Source organism: Schistosoma mansoni (genome assembly GCF_000237925.1).
Source record: "Schistosoma mansoni, WGS project CABG00000000 data, supercontig 0041, strain Puerto Rico, whole genome shotgun sequence".
NCBI classification, from domain to species: Eukaryota; Metazoa; Platyhelminthes; class Trematoda; order Strigeidida; family Schistosomatidae; genus Schistosoma; species Schistosoma mansoni.
The window spans coordinates 1,254,015-1,273,861 of record NW_017386027.1 but is presented as its reverse complement, the minus strand read 5'-3'; the positions used below and the strand labels follow the sequence as shown (position 1 = coordinate 1,273,861).

The window sequence follows — 19,847 nt, the reverse complement described above, 5'->3', positions numbered from 1 at the left end:
GGTTCGAATCTCGCTCGCGAGGCGGGATTGTGGGTGCGCACTGCTGAGGAGTCCCATAATAGGATGAAACGGCCGTCCAGTGCTTCCAGGTTTTCCATGGTGGTCTAGCTTCAATCGACTCATGATTTCAACTATGAAAATATTGAAGTTAGTTGATAATGGAGTACCAAATTCTATCGACCGAATGCAGCTTTTTTTATATTCACTTTAAACTGTTTCTATCTATGATTGAGAATATATGATCCCCATAGTCTTCAATTCGTATTTACTGTATGTGTTTGTGTATATTTGTATTCTAGTGATTTATGAAAACTTCTCGTTTTTCTTCTTTTTAATGTCGAATAATACATATTAAGGGTTGTTGTTGTATTGATGAATTTGACAAATTAACATGTGATCCAGCTGTACTTCTTGAAGCTATGGAACAACAATCAGTTAGTGTTGCACGTGGTGGTCTAGTAGCAAATTTACCAGCTCGTGCAGCTGTTCTAGCTGCAGCTAACCCTATAAATGGTCATTATGATATAACACGACGATTAGATGAAAATCTACGTATACCATCGGCTTTATTATCCAGGTACTTTTTTTAAATATTATAATAAAGCCTTTTTGTATGGTTATCAGTTGTTAGCCTGGTATGTGTTAAAAACTCTCGAAGATTCATCGGAAAAAAATTTCAGAAGCTGAGAAAAACGTTTTAAAGACGTTATTCAGTAGAAGCTTTTTAGGGAGTGTAAGAAAAATGATAGATTATGTGTTTGTTCTGATTGAATAATTACAGATTTTGGTGTGTATTTAGCAGTTTCTAGGATATTAAGGTTATGTTTACATGGATTATTTGGTTTATTCTGATTGTTGTCTATTGAGCATGTTTCTATTATACGAGATACGGTTACTGATGACAAACTCAACTCCCCTCATTTATCCAGGCTAGAGACCGGGAATGACGTTTTAGTCAAGGACTTCAACTTTCAGCTACTAAGTCTCACGTTCGAGGCCTGTTTTGAATACTTCAGTTTGTGCAACTGGCAGTAGTATCATTGGCCTTTTCACTTATAGCGTAACTCCTATACAGGTACCTGATAGATGAGTTAATTCCGAAATTTAAATGACCTTAAAAGTGCTCTAGGCGGAGTTTACCAAGGTTACATAAATGGATAAATATCCTTGTTTCCTGTGACTAAACTAACCTTGAAAGTAGAACTTCTCATCTTTTACTCCTTTCAACATATGTTCGGGATCCAAGTCCAGAATATGTGTAAAAATTGGTAAGTTCATGTACCAGATGTATCAGATTCTTAGAGTAAGTTCAATTTTAAAGATAGATCACATCACCAACTGACTTTACTCAGAAAACCATTGAAAAATAAGCAACACTAAACAGTTGGTTTATCCTAGTATGAAACATCTTGGTAGCATTTATCCATGACCTCGTCAAAGATCGAACCCAGTATCTACAGTCTTCACAGTTAGCGTTTTGTGATTTGAAAGTGACTAACTTGGTCTCGTGTGCAGTTACGGGTATGAGGGCTAATATCACTTCCCGGCTGCCCACACCGTGGAAGGGTATTTCTTGAGGGACCTGAAAAGGAAATTGGATTAGTGTTGGTCTTAACGACCTGGGAGCGTGATCGCAGTGCCCAAGGGACAACTGCTTAATGCCGGTCACGCACGGCCTTTTTGTGGGGAATTTTGACGTGTTAGCTCTGTTCATCAAAGGATCTTACCGTCGGAGACCGATATCCGTGAAATAAGGCGAGGTGTGCATTTTTAGGGTCGACCTTTTCCAACCACACCCCTCCTTGTGAGAAGGCAACATCGCTGTTATGCTGGTCGTCTGAAGGGAACACCTTACTGCTGTCACATCTCTGTACAGTCAACAGTACGACTTCGCCTTCGGACCTTGGGTTTTCTGCTTTTAGTTTTACCGCTATTCAACCGACCTTTGTGGCATGGTAGGACCTTGAGGAACTATTGTTTCAGCCAGTATAGCTCGATTGGTTCCTCATGATAGGCAAGCCCGACCACCACGTCAAGGTAGCAGCAACGGTCGCGTTTTACTCATAGACCGCCACTGTGTTGGAATCCAATGGTCCACATTTACAACTTTCATTGATTCATGATGTTGCAGTATCAGTATTTAAATGGATCTATATTAAAGAAACTGTCATTTTTGTATATGTAAAATAGTATGACGATGGGTTACTTGTTGATCAGTTTACGGTGATAACAAATGACGTTCATTCATTATCCTTTTTTCAACGTCATTACTACTGTTGTTCTGTATTATCTTATATATCTCTGTTTCCTTTTTATTCTCTTCTTAAAAAAACAATAAGGTTTGATTTAATATTTGTATTATTGGATCATCCTGATGAAGTGGCTGATCGTCTTCTATCCGAACATGTTACAGCTGTTCATACTGGAAATTGGAGACCGTCTAGTTTTATATGTTCTCAAGCAGTAAATCAACGTGATCATTGTATGAATAATAATAATCAAAATTGTAATGTTGGTGCTAGGGGTGGTACCATTGTACAAGAGTTTGATTCTAGCATTCCATTAAGTCAACGATTAGAATTACTTGTTGGTGAAAGAATTGATTATATACCTCCAATATTATTGCGTAAATATATTTTATACTCTAGAAAATATGTCATGCCATAGTAGGTGAATCGTTTTTTAGAATTCTGTTTCAGAAGTACACATTTTTATGGTTTTATATACTTTTCTATAGTTTGACAGTATAGATTGACCTTACTTAAGTAACCATTGAAAACTAGGAAACATTGTATAATTGTTTCTTAGTATACGACTCCTCAGTCGTATAAATCCACAACCTCAACTGGGATCAAACTGTGGACCTGTAGACCGATACCAATAATTGTTGTTCGCACAATGTAGTAAATTGACTGAAGCTAGAAATATAAACAATTAGATACAAACTCAATAGTCTAAAGATTAAGCGCTTGCTGCGAGACCGGAAGATTTTTTCGTTCGATCTTTGATGACATTGTGAATATGTAGTACTGAGGAGTCCCTTATCAAGACGAAGCAGTCGTCCAGTCATCATTTGTTTTTAATGGTTATTTTAATAAAGTCATTTTATAATTTAAGACTAAAAAATTCACTATTACGCACAACCCTTTATCTTAAAATATACGCTTATCTTGGATGTTCATTCTTTTTGTACGACATGTATCTTATTGAGGCATGTATTTGTTGATGATATGCCTTTGACCTAAAGGTCTAATCCACAAGGCAGTGGAGCATCGTAAGGTGATGCAGTCCTACGGTAGCCGGTGACCGACGATTGATTCATACGCCATTTGTTCCCTCAGGATACAGGAGCCCATGTGCACCATTGGTTTTGAATGAGTGTTTTCCAACTCCCTTAGGTGAACTTCCCGTGTCCACCAACCCAGTTAAAACGCCGGACATTCGCTTTTCGTCCTCTCAATTTCGTAAACAACACCCCTGGTGTGAGAAGGCAGTGAGTAGAGCTTTCTTGGTAGTGGTTGTGTACATGGGGTAACGTGAGAGCATTTGGAGAGGGAGAGCGGACTCTCTCCGCTCTCGGCCGTACCAGGGCATTTGGGGGCTGGTTATGCAACTTGATCGATTAGTTATATCTATTAGTTATAAATACTTCACTGTATATGTTCACACAGTAATTTATTTGATTAAATTATGTTAAATACTACTTAATTCAATCTATACAAATCCGACTGTAAATAAATCATGTATAAAGTTGTGTATTCATATATCATTTCAATGTCATTTGGAGGGCCAAATAAATCCTTGTCTATCATTTTTGATACTTTCAATGATACCATTCAATTTACGGTTTTCAGCTGTAATGTGACCAGTGTGACTGCAGGATAGTCTGTAATGAGTGTTGTTTTTCTAAACTTTCCATCCATTGTCCCCACAACATCACCAAAGGTGTTTTGTAAAGAGATTTGTTCAGTTTGTTGGTGTGTTTTTGTGACTAATCCATCATAAACTAAGAAACCCCATTCAATCTCAATATAGTTTGAATTGTCATACTTCAAGTGTAACTTGGTGATAATTTTTTTGGATGAGTAGATTGTGTTTAGAAATGGTATTTAGGATGGCCGTTTCGTCCCATTTAGGACCAGAATCTCAGTGTATTTCGCTTCAAACACTGACATGTTATTCACTTAGTAACTGGACCCAATACTTACTTATGCCTGTTACCCGTCGTGGAGGAGTATAGGCCGCTCACCAGCATTCTCCATCCAACTCTGTCCAGGGCAATCCTTTACAGTTCCTTCCATTTGTTATTCATTCTTTTCATATCTGCTTCTATTTCCCGGCGTAATGTGTTCTTTGGCTTTCCTCTTTTCCGCTTCCCCTCTGGATTCCAAGTTAGGGATTGCCTTGTAATGCACATTGGTGATTTCCTTAACGTATGTCCGATCCACAACTGGGCCCAATAGGTACTAACTTATTCATTGAGTTTGATGTTTATACATTATTAGTAGGCGTTTAGATCATCCCATTGTTGATAATGAGGACTATTGACATGTTGGCGTTCGAAGCAAAATTGCCAGGTTTGAGTCCCTGTGTGAACACCAACATTGGGATACAGATATATTCAGCTGACGAATCCCAAACAGGTTGAAAGATATATTTCATGTTACATTGATAGCCACAATTTATCTATTCAAAAAAAAATTAATAAGTAGACTGTCATATCAGGACAATCTGCACACGTTGCACATATAACCAACAAGGAATAATCAGGATATCAGTCCTGAATATCTACAATTGGATAATCCAATCTCTTTTTAATAATAATATTGATGATAACTCTCAATACCCTCAAAAGGTTTAATCAGTGACTCCCACTAGCAATTTTGATTCAGTCACATATATCCATTTTTATTTTCATTGTTTAGCCTTTCAAATGAAGCAGCCATAACTCTACGTGATTTTTATTTAGAACTTCGTAAACATCGTCATAGTCGTGATACATTTCCTGTAACTTTACGACAATTAGAATCATTAATTCGTTTAACACAAGCAAGAGCTAGAGCTGAACTACGTGAAGAAGCAACTAAACAGGTAATTAAATCAAAAGATTTTTATTCATATTTATTTCATTTTTGCTAATTATGACTGTATTTCATCCAATCTCTGTTAACATCCATGCACCCTAATTTTTGGATGCTCTGATATCTATAAGTAGTATATATCTCAACAAAGATTGATCAACAATGGGCAAACACAAACACATGTGAATCAGATTAAATGAAACATTAATCTGAAGTGTTTATCACAAAATATAATGCATTATGTCTCTATTCAGCATCTCTTTCTAGCGTTTATTCATAAAACTTTCTTCAAAAAATTGCCCCCAAATGCCCTGGTACGGCCGAGGGTGAAGAGAGTCAGCTCTCGCTCTCCAAATGCTCTCATAAAGCCATGTGTATATAGCTACTGACAAGGAAGTCCTACTCACTGCCTTCTCGCGACAGCAGTGCTGTTTGCGAAATTGCGAGGATGAAAAGTGAATGTCCGGCGCTTTAACCAGGCCGGTGGACACGGAGGGTTCACCTAGAGGAGTCGGGAAACCCTTATTCCAAACGAATGATGGACATGGACTCCAGGATCCTAAGGAAACAAATGGCGTATGAACCTATTGTTGGTCACCGACTACCATGTGACTGCATCTCCTAACGTTGCTCCACTACCTTGTGGATCAGACATTTAGGTCAAAGATGCCGGGCATGGCCCCCTAATTAAACCACCTGTGTCGGTCTGTGCACCTCGACAGTATGATAGCGCACACGGAAATCAAGTGACTTGTGTGGCACATATATATTTGGTGCCCCTTTGTACCAATATTTATGTGTTCACATAAATAAATATATAAAAATGAAGCCAAAGACTAACTAAACAAATTAGAAGGGAAGAGGAGAAAAATATAATCACGATAATAATAGAAATAATACAGTAAGCACTTTGAAAACCACAGTAGATAATAAGTCAGTGTTACCAGAGTAGGTTAATGGTAAGAACAAACTGTTTTTAAACACATAAAAGAGTAGATTTCAGTTTTCTTCTATCCACGGCTTCAATAAACCTTATTATATATATATATATATATATATATATATATATATATATATATATATATATATATATAGAGAGAGAGAGAGAGAGAGAGAGAGTTCGAATATCGCGAGTACGGGATCGTGGATGCGCACTGCTGGGGAGTCCCACAATATGACGAAACGGCCATCCAGTGTTTCCAGGTTTTCCATGGTGGTCTAGCTTCAATTGACTCATGCTTTCAACTATGAAAACACCAAGTAACTGTTTCGTTTTAAGTATGTAACTTCTCAGATGATGGTTTATATTATTCTGTTTCACTTTCATTGTTGATGAATAGATTAACTGAAATTTTTGAATGTTTTTATTGTATATGTATATATGTAGGATGCATTAGATGTCTGTGAATTAATGCAGTCAACTGGTTTAGGTAGCGGTTTTATTGCTGGTACACCAGCCAATGTAAGTCTTAGTGAAATGAATAATGTACTCAATACAACATTTTCAAAACGAATTAATTCATCATCAACTGGACCAGGAGCTGCTAAACGTCTGTTAGCTGCACTAGAGGTATGTCTTGATCTTTATTTGATTCATCTTAATTTTTGTTAATTTCAATGTAAATTTTATCCTTGTATTCCCTCATGGAGTATAATTGAGAGTGTTAAATAATACTAAAGCTCAGGATCTCAGTGGTCTTGAGTGCTGTTAGAGGTATGAGGGCTGTTATCACCTCCCGGTTGCCCACACCGTGGAAGGGTTCTTCTAGAGGTACCTGGAAAGGAAATTGGGTTAAAAGTGGTCTTAATGACCTGAGAGTGTGACCGCAGTGCCCAAGGGACAACTGCTTGAGGTCGGTCACACACGACCTTTTTGTGGGTAGTTTTTGTGTTAGCTCCGTATTGTTAGGACCTTACCGTCGGAGACGGATATCTGTGAAATAAGGCGAGGTGTGCATTTTTAGGGTCGACCTTTTCCAACCCAACCTCTCCTTGTGAGAAGGCAACATCGCTGTTATGCTGGTCGTCTGAAGGGAACACCTTACTGCTGTCACATCTCTGTACAGTCAACAGTACGACTTCGCCTTCGGACCTTGGGTTTTCTGCTTTTAGTTTTACCGCTATTCAACCGACCTTTGTGGCATGGTAGGACCTTGAAGAACTATTGTTTCAGCCAGTATAGCTCGATTGGTTCCTCATGATAGGCAAGCCCGACCACCACGTCAAGGTAGCAGCAACGGTCGGGAGCTCAAGATCTAGATGTATACAATGAGTTTATGCATTTGTATTACTGTGACTATTTTCGAACCACTAACAGCTTCAAACATGTATCACAATTATCTTGTGGACCTCCAACCTGTAGTGTGAACCTATCTAGACCAGGCTAATCGTTTGAAGTTTGCAATAGCGAAATCCTTGATATTCTTTTTTTCAATTATTAAATTCAGAATATATCTTATTTGAGTTGTTGAAGCTTTTCAATCACTATGTGGTTATAAGAAAATTCCAAAACATTTCTGTTTATTCAATGTGATTGATTTTCTTGGCAGTGTTTTGTGCTAAACCTTAAAAGTTAATGTCATAAGTTAAGCTATGGCTCATTGGTTAAATGTTTTCGAACATCAGTCAGTAAATCTAATCCTGTCTCACCTACCTCCGTTCGGATGACCAAGCTGTTTAATACCCTTAGGCTTCAGAAACAGGCAGACGACTATATGCCTAGTCAGTTTATTATTGTTATAAAGTATCACTTCCTATGCAATAGCATTCCTTTCACTTGTCTTCTGTCTTTTTATTTGCGACTTGGAGGGTTTGAGTGCTCAAGTTGTATATGGTATATCAAGAATGTAAGCTCTATATATAAAAGATATCTGATTTACTGCGCAGCAGTTCGTTCCGTCCTAATTTATGGCAGTGAAACATGGCCGGTAAGAGTAGAGGATATTCATAGGCTACTAGTATTCCATCGTAGGTGTCTTCGAAGCGTTGCTCGTATATCCTGGGACCACTGAGTAAGTAATGCAGTTGTTAGGAAACGGGTACTAGGTAAGAATGGCAAATCGATTGATGAAGTAGTGAAACTTGATCAGTTGAGATGGCTGGGACATGTGTTACGTATGCCCAACCGTCGACTGCCCCGACGTGCAATGTTTTATGGTGTAGGAGTAGGTTGGAAGAAAGCTAGGGACGGCCAGACTAAAACGTGGCACAAATCCATGAAGTCACTGACAATTGGACTGAGCCATGCTGGTAGGTGTAGACTACCTGATTGGGATCCGTGAGATGATAACAACTGATGGTTAGAGACCTTGAATAACATGGCTCAAAATCGTTTACAACGGCGTAGGTGCATCCACTGTTTGTGTTCTGCCAAATTCTAATATTCTGAATTCTTCATGTCCCTTTCTTTTTCTTTTCTCTTTCCAAATTTATTCCACTGGATTATACTCTTTCAATAACATCTTCAAACCCTAATCTTTCACATAATGCTTATACTCTTACTACTTCTACCACTATGGGATTTGAATCGACAACTGCATCTCTGTGCTAATGTGGTATGGCAACTCGAACTGATGTACGAACGTACGTACGAAGTTCTACGTTGTGACTGACTAACTGAATGATAGCTGATAGAAATCTCTATACGATGATTATGTAACATATATTGATTTTCATCGGTTCTTTATTGTTTTACCATCTTTCATAGATGATAACATATTTATTTATTTATTTATTTTTAGTTAACTTCAAAACGTACTAATAGTCGATTATTTACAATATCAGAAATTAATACGATTGCTAACGATATTCAAATTAATTCAAATTGTATTATGACTCTGTTAGATCGTTTAAATGAATCTGGTGCCATGCTTAAACATGGTACTAATCTATATAAACTTGTTTAGTATTGATTCATATTTGGGGGGTAGGGGGAGGGGCTATAGTTTTCTTGTTTACCTTTTTTAACACTGTTGACCTAGATTGATTTATAGATTTTTTTTCTTTTTTTGTACAATCGTTATTTATGTTCCCTGTTTTCTTTTTACTTAACAGAACATTTTTAAGTTGTTGTTTTTGTTTACTTTTTCTATCCTAATAAACAAACCGTTTTTGATCAGATCAATGCATATTTTGATGTTAGGTTATTGGAGGTAGTCATTAGGATAAGGTAAACCTAGGTTTCATGTTAATTGGTACTTGTTGATAAAGTGTCAATAGGCCTCAACATACACAGAGGAAAAAGCAAGATTCTCAAATACAACATGGTGAACACCAACCCAATCACGTTTGATGGAGAAACTCTGGAAGAGGTGGAAACAAACACGTACCTGAGAAGCATCATCGATGGACAAAAAGGATTTGATGCAGATGTAATGGCTAGGATTGGCAAAGCAAAGGCAGCATTTCTACAATTGAAGAGCATATGGGACCCAAAACAACTGTCAACTAACTTCAAAGTGAGAATCTTCAATACGAACGTTGTCATACTGTCTGGGTGCCCAGACCGAAGCAGGTGGTTTAATTACGGGGCCGCACTTCGCGCCTTCGAATAAACGTGTGATCCACAAGGGCAGTGGAGCAACGTTAGGAGATGCAGTCACATGGTAGTCGGTGACCAACAATAGGTTCGTACGCCATTTGTTTCCTTAGGATCCTGGAGTCCATGTCCATCATTCGTTTGGAATAAGGGTTTCCCGACTCCTCTAGGTGAACCCTCCGTGTCCACCGGCCTGGTTAAAGCGCCGGACATTCACTTTTCATCCTCGCAATTTCGCAAACAACACTCCTGTCGCGAGAAGGCAGTGAGTAGGACTTCCTTGTCAGTGGCTGTATACGCGTGGCTATGTGAGAGCATTTGAAGAGGGAGAGCTGACTCTCCTCACTCTCGGTCATACTAGGCATCTGTTATTTTTTTCTTGATTTAATAATTATTGGTAATTTCATAAATAATGTGCTTCTTGTCTTTTTGCATAAGATAAAACGATGATCAATTGGCGACTGAAAACCTACTTCGAATAAATAATGAATTTACTTAAAAGATTTATTTACAGCTTCATAATGGAGTTGTGTAGCGTTTATGACCTTAAAAATAGGTGTATATTTCAGCCTTATGAAGCACGTATATGGATACCAGGAATGAATTCATCAAATAATTAGAAATATAAATTGTTTCTAAAATCACAGTGACACCCAGAAACCGTCGTCATTATGTGAGCTAGAAACGTCACTGTCCGCACATGCTGTTTCGGGGATAGTGGGGTTTGGATCCACTGCCGGGCATGTTTCTTAATTGGACAGTAATGGACCACTGGGCGTATCTTGAGTGACTTCTGTTTCGTTTAGATTACGGTTTGTCGAGGATTCATGGAAGTTGCGATCATTTTCCAGCTCTGTGTGCAATTCAGAGATTAAGCCATCCACTTCCGACGCATATGCAAAGCATTGGTGATTCAGCAGCTGCGTGCGTAAATTGACCACGAACTCCAAGTGTCGCAGAACAGCAGCTGTAATCGATCGGAAGGGAGAGTCATTCTTTACAATATGATTAATGACCAATGTTCTCCAAGGATAGAGACGACAATTCTGGATGCTGATTGCACGAAATATTTACCTGATTCTCGACTAATTGAAGGTTGACTTTTTTATTAATCCCGTCGCCAATTGTTATTACTTGCGGCCGAGTGGTGCCCAGTTAATGTATGACGTGATAAGACCGCCAATCAGAGAGCAGCAAATTATCGATCAGAGCAATGTTACTCGAAAAACCGTATGAGTAGTCTTGAGTACTTATCAGTCCTGCTTTCTGCCTAGCCCAGCCAGTTAAGTCCAAAACACCAATAACAACCTCTGCAATATGAATCATTATTCCCCAACATGATGAGTTTATATACTAAACAAACTGACCACATCCTACCATAAAATAGAAAATACACATTTGTACAAGATTTGACCAAATGTGGCTGTGAATAGGGGGAAGAATAATTAATAGAGTGGGTATAACCGAGTAATGGTAAATCGTATAATAATAGTCTGTAGGTCAAAATAAAGCTTACAATAAAAGGGACATGAATGTGAATAGTTTAGTTATTTAGCAATTATATGATAAACAATATATGCATAGTATGGATTCATAAATAGACCCCAAAGTTACTGTTGATTATCCTTATCGCGGCATAACACTAATGTCATGCAAGATCAATTTTTTCTGGTGAAACATTGTTGTAGCTTATGTGTCCGAAAAATACTCTGCAATTTTCTTGTGTAAGATAAAAACCTTTTATTTTCCCTGACGTGTCACCTTGTCGTTAACTCAGTGTAGCTGGATGCATTTTCACAACGTCGGTGTGAGGCGGCGAAGCTATAGTGTTTACACTACTGACAGTATTTCATGATCATTCTTATATCAGGCATACTGTATAGCAGCTGGGTGGTGGTGAGTTTTCGCAGATAAATTTTAAAATATTGTAAGTTTTTGATTATGTAAATGAATAGAAAATTGAGTATTTCATTTACTTCGGCTCGAAACTGGTAGGTCCTGGGTTCGAATCCCGCGAGAGTGGGTTCGTGGATGCGCACTGCTGAGGAGTCCCATAATAGGACGAAACGGCCGTCCAGTGCTTCCAGGTTTTCCATGGTGATCTAGCTTCAATTGACTCATGATCTCAACTCTATATATTTCATTTACTGTTTTAAAATTAGCTTTATCTTGCAAAATCATACGTTACCGACTATTAGTTTAAATGGTTGTGAGGAGAACAAGAAAAACTCGATTAACGAGTGATAAGGAATTAGTTATGCGTACATATAGGTGTAATGACTTTTTTATGACGACCGAGCTACTCTTATTGCTTAGTATTTTCTACATCCCAAATCAGAACACGTTTGAGTATAAACATAGTTATATTCCAAATAAACAAGGTCTAGTAGAAGTACGAATCACGGGAAGAAAAACGTTAGTATATTGGTAATCATACACAATAAAATTCTAGAGTGTTTGTTAGGTATCCGCAAGCGCTGATTGGCTAAGAAGTGGTCTGTCTGAGTGTCTAAACACAACTCTGCACAGAATATTCCGTAGCCAAGTTTATATCCTACTAACACCAACCTTTTGAGCAGTTTCGTAGGATCTGGTGTTAAGGTCCACCCGCAACCGCGTGACTGGTATGTGTTTTTGATTGTTCCACCTTCTAGGCAATAAAGGAGTGGTGTCACTCATCGCTTGCATAGACTAGCTTGTATGTTTCAGGGGTTTTGATTTAAAAGGTGTCCAGCAGAATAACGCGAGGTATTCTATGTCGGGTCCCTTTGTTTGGTCGAAGTTGTTTTCAATCAGTTAGCATGACGCACCCAAACTTCCGAACCAATTGACACCTTGTAAACCAGATTCTATTTCTTTTGAGTGATCCGATCAGTTATCGATGTAGAATGTCCATAGTAAGTACTTTTCGACCTGCAGTGAACAATCATCGTTATACCCCATGACGTCGACTGAGTTGGTTCTACACCGAGCTGACATCGGGAGGATGTCACCGAGATGTGTTCGCACTTTTCTACCACGTAAAGCTCCTTCTGGAAGGACTGTAGCAATATCGATTCTTAGCCACATGGTCTTTGAAGCTGAACATAAGATAACCAATAAAATTTATCACGGAGGGAAGGTCGAAAATAGTGAACGATAGAACAACCAATCGACATGGTATGGCTCGGTCATGCAGGCGTGATCACTCTGTGACCTCTTGCTTTTTTTGTTAAACATATTACTCTCTTCCCAGCCCAAGTGTGTTCTTCAGAAGTGCAAAATGTCATATCAGTGATTGTCACGGTAGGACGAGTCACTGTAGACTATGATGTGACTTTCACGTATGATCTCGTAAATTACGTAGTCACACCATGACAAATCTACGATTTTTGGATCAAATCTATCATAAGAATGGCAAACATAAATGTACTAATGTCAAACTAGACTATAATTCAAAAAGATCTATTTAATTGTCGGAGGATTTAATGTAGAACGATAGAGAGCAAAATCTTTAAGCAAATCTCTTTCGTGATCCCCTCTCATTTTGATTTTTGCAGAGCAAAGCGTTCTAGACAGCTCTTGGATTTAGGAATTAATGGAGGTGCTCGGACATAACTTATTCCGTTTTTCCGACAACATTTTGAGAAAGCAGACGTAAACTGTATTACATTGTTACTGAATATTATTCCTGCAACTGCGAAACGGTTAAATCGTTGTAGTTTTCTTACAGTTCAGATTGCATAGAAAGAGAGTACATTATTAAAATACGCTAATAACTATACCCTTTATCGCCTTTTTTCACCAACCCTCTTTTTTTCATCTGATGCCAACCACTAGGTCCTAATGTGAAAGTCCGAGCTAGCATGTTATCTTAGTAGAATAGCGAATTCAACATGAAATTGGAAACATAAGTCTCAGTAGTGAGCGTAGGAGAACAACCTCAGCTGTTTTATTAACCCAGTGTCATGCTCAAAACGAGTTCTAGGTTCTGAGCTTTCACTCTCTTTGATTCTATGAAAGATAACTGACATGTCACTGTGATCAGTCTTTCTCGACTACTTTTTGGGGGCTGGGCGTTATGTAGTTTGTTATTTTCGACCTACCGTTGAATGGTGTTCGTCTTTATTTCCCAACTTACGTCTATCCAATATACTAAAAGTGGAAGGAATACAACGGGATTTCACTCTCAGTATGCTTAGAACTGATTTACTCATTGACTGGCTAAAAAGACCTAAAAATTGTAAAGTTGCGATTTGTGAGGCCCCGAAAGAGAACGAAGCTGAATTTACAATTTTATAGGCGTCTACAAACTTCATTAACGAGGTTACTCGCATACGTGACCAAAAGAAACTAGTGGTTGTAAAATATATTTCGATATCATAGAGGTTTTTGACAAAGTACCCCATAACCTCCTAATCAACAGATTTCAGTCAGTCGGAGTTACCACCCCCTTATTGCAACGGATTAAGTCTTTTCTCACGAACAGATATCAAATAACTAAAATTAACTCCACGACATCTACATCTCGACCAATAACCATTGGTACTGTGCACGGTAGTGTCTGGGGTCCATTGCTTTTTACAGTCTGCATCAACGATATATGCAGAAGCTTCAACACAGGTGAGACCTACTTTTACGCTGACGACTTTAAAGTCATCTGTCAAATTAACACTATCAAAACAATCCAGCATGAACTTAATACAGAGAGGTGTAGCTGACTATATATTTGAGACGCATCTTTTAAAATAAAACTAACACTCAGTGATAACATGCTGTCCAAACTCAAATCAATTACTGACCCTGGTGTACACGGGATTTCACTCACAGTATGCTTAAAACTGATTTACTCATTGACTATCTTTCCCGATGCCACTTCCTAGGACTTGAACCTCTCCGCAAAAGAAGACTTAGGTTCGATTTGATTCTCTACTTCAAGCTCATCAAGGATCTGACTTACTCCACTTGTAATATCGTTCTTACCCGAGTTCCACATACATTATTATTACTATATAAATTCATAAACATAGGTACAAGCAGGCACCGAATATATATGCGCCACATAAATCGCTCGATTTGTGTGAGGGCTGGGATATTGTCCGGGCACCCAAACCGGAGCAGGTGGTTTAATTCAGGGGCCACATCCCGGGCCCTCAACCTAAAGGTCTGATGCACAAGGCATCGAAGTAACGTTATAAGATGCAGTTTCATTGTAGCCGGTGACCAATAATTGGTTTATACGCCATATGTTTCCTTAGGATCCTTTGACCCTCGAGATAAACATCTACAGTCAAAGTTGAGAAGTACAGGTCGAACACTCGGGAAAACTTCCTCATCATCAAGTATGTATTATTGTGGAACAGTCTCTCCTCCAAAATCAGCATGACAGATTTAATCTTCTCCATTGCACTCGAACTACTCGAGCCTCATATCTGCGATATCTTCAAGGAATAATCAACCATCACGAAGAAACTTGGTTTATATCTGACAACTGACCCGAAATCACGCGCTTCGGAATAATGGTAAGGTCCAGAGGACACTTAAACGTTTAATGTACGTAGAACACTGAATTACATTTTCTTGTATCACATTTGTTTGCTTGTTATGTCAAGAAACAAAATCAAACATTGCTTTTTATGATTTGTGTGTACATTTTTTCCGAAAATTCACCGCGCGAAAATTGCTTTTATGCGATCACGCGTTAGCAATGTGCATGTATATCACTTTTATTCTTTTTCACACATTTTGTGTCCTTACGCGCTACGTAAGTATTTAAACATGAACTTACGGTTTATTTTCAGTAAATAAAAAGAACCGAAGATTTCGATGAATGAAAATTTTCTTTGTATATTTTTCTTTATTGCTAGATTGTACCAGATGGCACCTTATATCAGAGAAAGATGACCAGTTGTTGTTGAACAAAGAAAGCTATCAGGACGGTGTTTACCAACGACAAGCTCGTTGGGTTTGAACTTCTTGCTGGTCGCGTCTTAGGGTAATCAACACCTAATAAAGGAGGAGTTAGCTGTGGCGCTGAATAAACTAACAAAATCGATAGCTCTGTAAGTCTTTGGAATTTGATGCTGACCGCTTCGATTTTAATTGGCTCCTCTAGTTGAAGGCGCTTGGTTACGTACCCACATCAGATCATGAGTTGGAACAGATCTCCTACAGTCGTTGGCCAGCTTAGATTAAAATCTCGATCCATCGATAGCACTTCAAATATACTTTTGAGCATCTTCGTTTTCTGACTTCCGATTTGGCTGAGTTGGCACTTTTCGGCTATAAAAATGTTACGTGTAAAAGCGTTGTCAAACTCCGAAAACTTGTGGCATCCCTAGATAACTGGACTTCTCAGACACACTTCCGAGCCCCTGCAATGCCAGTTCTGAAGCAGCACGCGAACCTCAAATGAGACTACTTGGAGTGACATTTGGCATCTGAAAATCCGATTCAGATTGCGTATTCGGGGCTACTATTCTGTATTCGTTCGGCTCGTGACTTATGTCTGTCCACAAAACGGAACTTTAGACGTAGACAAAGCTCTGAGTATATTCAAAAGGAGGATAATCGTAAAATGGAAACTAAATGGACTACAAAAACGGAACAAAGAAAGCAAAAGTATCTAAACTTAGTGCGTGATAATTATTTTTTGGGTTGTTAATGAAGGTAAGCAATTATATTACTTCATAGCTATTCATTATCACATTTTCGAATGAGCTTGAGTGCTGTTTGATGAGAAGTAGACGGTTCTTAAGTAGGTGACTCCGCAGGCGTCTATACCGCAAAACGGTATAGTAAAATCAGGAGAAGCTGTTCGTTCGTAGTCGATGACCTGTTAAATCCACCGAAGTGCCTGATGACATAGGTGCGATACATGCGAAACCAAAGTTCACAAAACAGCAATTTGTATGAAAAGTGGCTCTTTCTCGAACATTAGACACAAATTGGTTACAAATCTCAACTTTTGAATTACTGTGGCACCTTCCATGTTTTTAGGTCTGAAATGAGGGGAGCTTCCTGCAAAAATAGCATAAGGAATAATTGTGACGCACAATAGTGCAATGATGGGTAATAGCTATCTTGGTAACAATTTGTTAGCAAGCAAAAACTGAAGCAATAGCAAACGATATGAAAACCGTTGTCTTTAAACAAGGATTAAACGGCCTAACACACTTGCGATTAACTGCTACAAGGATTGAGAGAAATTGGTAATAATAATAAATGCAATAAATATTGTAAGTATATGTAAATATTTTAGAATATTACATGATAAGCTTGTGTTGCAACATACGCGTATAATTTGCTGGGAATACAACTGTTTGCTCAATTATAGTAAACAGTATGAAGCAATACAAAAAAGAGGGTTGATGGGAAGAGATAAAAGACAGAGGGTGTTGACGAACTTAATATTTCCCTGATAGGTTGTTCAATTGCACTCTAAATTCGGTTTCCTAAACTATTCTAGTAACCCCTGGGATAAATCTACACAGCAACTTGAACACGAGAGGAAAGGCACGAAATATGGAAGAGACGCTTCACTCCGAAGTTAGTTCATGTACAGAAAATCTAAGGTATTTACAGCATTCTGGATGGCTTTGAGCCTCCTGAAAATTCCAGAAAGCCACTAAACATAGTAATAATATAGATACTCAACCAACTAGAAATGTGACATGTGCTTTCCACTTACTAGATGTTTCTGGAGAAACGTGTATTAAATGCTGATCGGATAAGATGTTCCTCAGCGTTTTCAGAGCTCTTTTTCGAGAAATATTCTGGATCTTCACAACAACCTTTAATGCTCTGTTTTGGCACGCATTGTAGTTTATCGCTCACTGTATGATGTGTTCCGTCCGTCTTATGTTCGATCCCTTTCTGTGGTGAATAACTAATAGATCCACCACACATTTAAATATTTTATGTTTTGTTTTAATCTGTTATAGCAACAAAATGTAATTTCATATCGAGTACTTTGAACTGGAGTTCTTGCTTGTGTCGCTTCGAAGTTCTAGACCAACTGAGATTAGTGGATTTTTGTCAGACTATTTCGAATTCACGTGTACCTTTCGATAGCAGATGAACTTGGTCTTGAAAATTTACTGTTGAGTTTTCTCATTGTGATAATTTTCGCTTCTACTGTCATAGGTCAGAGTGCGCATGTAAGACTATTGGTCTGATAGTGGAATAGTTTCTCTCTGCAATGCCAAATGTTTTACAGCCAAACTCAAACATTCGAGTTCAATGTTACACGAAGTAGCTGGGCATATCCAGGAGGTGTACTGGTTCCTAGACAGTTTTGCTCTGCACCTAATAACTAGACCAGAGGACAGGAAGAAGTTCCTAATGGCTTCACTCACTGTTAGTGGGATATAGATTGGATTAAGCATGTTTTATGCATGATGGTGTTGCTGCGCGCTGATTGGTTAATTTTAAACCGATCAGCCCGGGCATATTATTGCAGAAAAATCTATAATCTTCTTATGCATATACTATAAATATATGAACGATATTTAAACTATTGATTGCTGATTGCTGATTGCTGTTCACCTATTATTATTATTATTTTGAATACAATTTCATTCCTGTTCAACGTGTTCTGATTTTGGGGTCTTGTCGAGTGTCATCGTATAAGAATACTAAGCAATAGGAATAGCTGGGTCGTTTATTAGCAAAAATACAATTATAACACTCACCTTTATATAAACCATCTGAATCCCTCAATCTACTTTAGGTCCAGAACGTTCACTTTAAGTCCCTCCACTTTCAAAAACAGCAACCCTGACACTGATTTTTATCAGTCCGACTTTTACGTCTAATGATTTTGTCCTGGACAGATAAATTATTTGTATGATCAGCAGCAAGTTTTCATTCTCACTCATATAACATCTAATGTTGAATGGGAGTGTACCATCTTTTACAATCTTAGTTCCGAATTTCTAAGGACAATACTTTGAAAACTCGGATTAACAGATTGGCCGTTTTGACAAAGGTACATATGAATGAGGATCGAGGATCACTCATTTTAGAGCTTAAGATACTGAGGATACCACGGATTTTCTAGTTTTACAACTAGCTACCAGTAGCACCTTCTATATTCGATCGTTCCCAGTCAGATAGAAATCAGAAGTCAGACGAGAAGAGGCAGGAAATATATATTTGATTCGTTACCAATATATCGAGGAACCTTTACTATAAGCTGGCTAATGAAACGTAGGAGCTGTGTCCCACGCCGTGTTGCAACGTGATCTGGTGCGGATTCATGACCGAAAGCCTTCAGCTAAACAAGTCCACTTAAACAACATGGTCAGCATCCAATGTCGAACACTTAGAAAGTTATTGATTTTGGGGAATTATTTACAGCTACAATACCTATTTTTGGTGATTAAGTCATTAACTGTTGATGATGAAAATCAAGGGCTGACCTTTGGTAAATACACTATCTAAATCTTCATGTTTTCGTTTGTTAAAATAACGACCTTGAAAGGAAAAGGTGGTTTGGGGGCCAAGCAACGCTATCTTATCGACCGATAACAACTTCTTGTAGAGTGATAAATGAGTGGACTCTAATTTAGCATGTGACAAGAGTGTCTTTAGCCCTAAGAAGATCTAAACGATACGAACAACACAGAATTTCTAGAGTCCTGTTCATCCCAAACTTTAAGACAGGAGGAATCGGCAGAAGTGCGCGATCTTGAGATTTGGGGAACTATAATCTTCAATATCAGTAAACTTACCTTGGATACTAGAATGACAGACCTAATCCCGTAATTGTAGATTTGTCGTGATCTAACTACTTAATCTACAAGATCTGACGTGGAAGTCATATCATAGTTTGCTGCGACTCGTCTCATAGTAAAATCAGCAATATCTTGTTGGGCACTTCGGGAGAACATGTTTTGGATGGGGACAGAACAATGTACCTGATATGGAAGTGAATAAGTTACACATAATGACTATGCCTGCAAAGACAAACCGTGTAATGTTCATTACTTTGTTCCCGCATTCACCACTTTTGAACTTCTTTGAGTGTTATGTGTTCAATATAAGTCTCAGTAATTATATGTTCGGCTTTAATGATCGTGTGGTTAGGAACCATCAGCACAGCAAGGTAATTCCCCGGGAAGCCAGGAAATATATTCAAGATTGTACGTAACAAGCAATAAGTGTGAGTTAGTTTACTGATTACTAACGCCAGGATTAGCTATTGTCTCCGCGTCAAAGTGAGAACGAAATATTATATAGCTGTTACT

At 38.3% G+C, this 19,847-nt stretch overlaps 1 protein-coding gene across 1 annotated transcript in view; it reads left to right on the top strand.

Moving 5' to 3' along the window:
* Smp_181870 (DNA replication licensing factor MCM8, putative) overlaps window positions 1–10,221 on the top strand; it is a gene marked incomplete at both ends in the record, with an annotated part of 32,372 nt that extends 22,151 nt beyond the window's left edge. Inside the window, 5 exons of the mRNA XM_018790690.1 lie at window positions 357–577; window positions 2,340–2,590; window positions 4,970–5,091; window positions 6,469–6,619; window positions 10,175–10,221. Of these exons, the coding sequence (XP_018646085.1) occupies window positions 357–577; window positions 2,340–2,590; window positions 4,970–5,091; window positions 6,469–6,619; window positions 10,175–10,221 (792 nt within the window). The remainder of the gene's footprint in view (window positions 1–356; window positions 578–2,339; window positions 2,591–4,969; window positions 5,092–6,468; window positions 6,620–10,174) is intronic.
* Window positions 10,222–19,847: the final 9,626 nt, after the last annotated feature.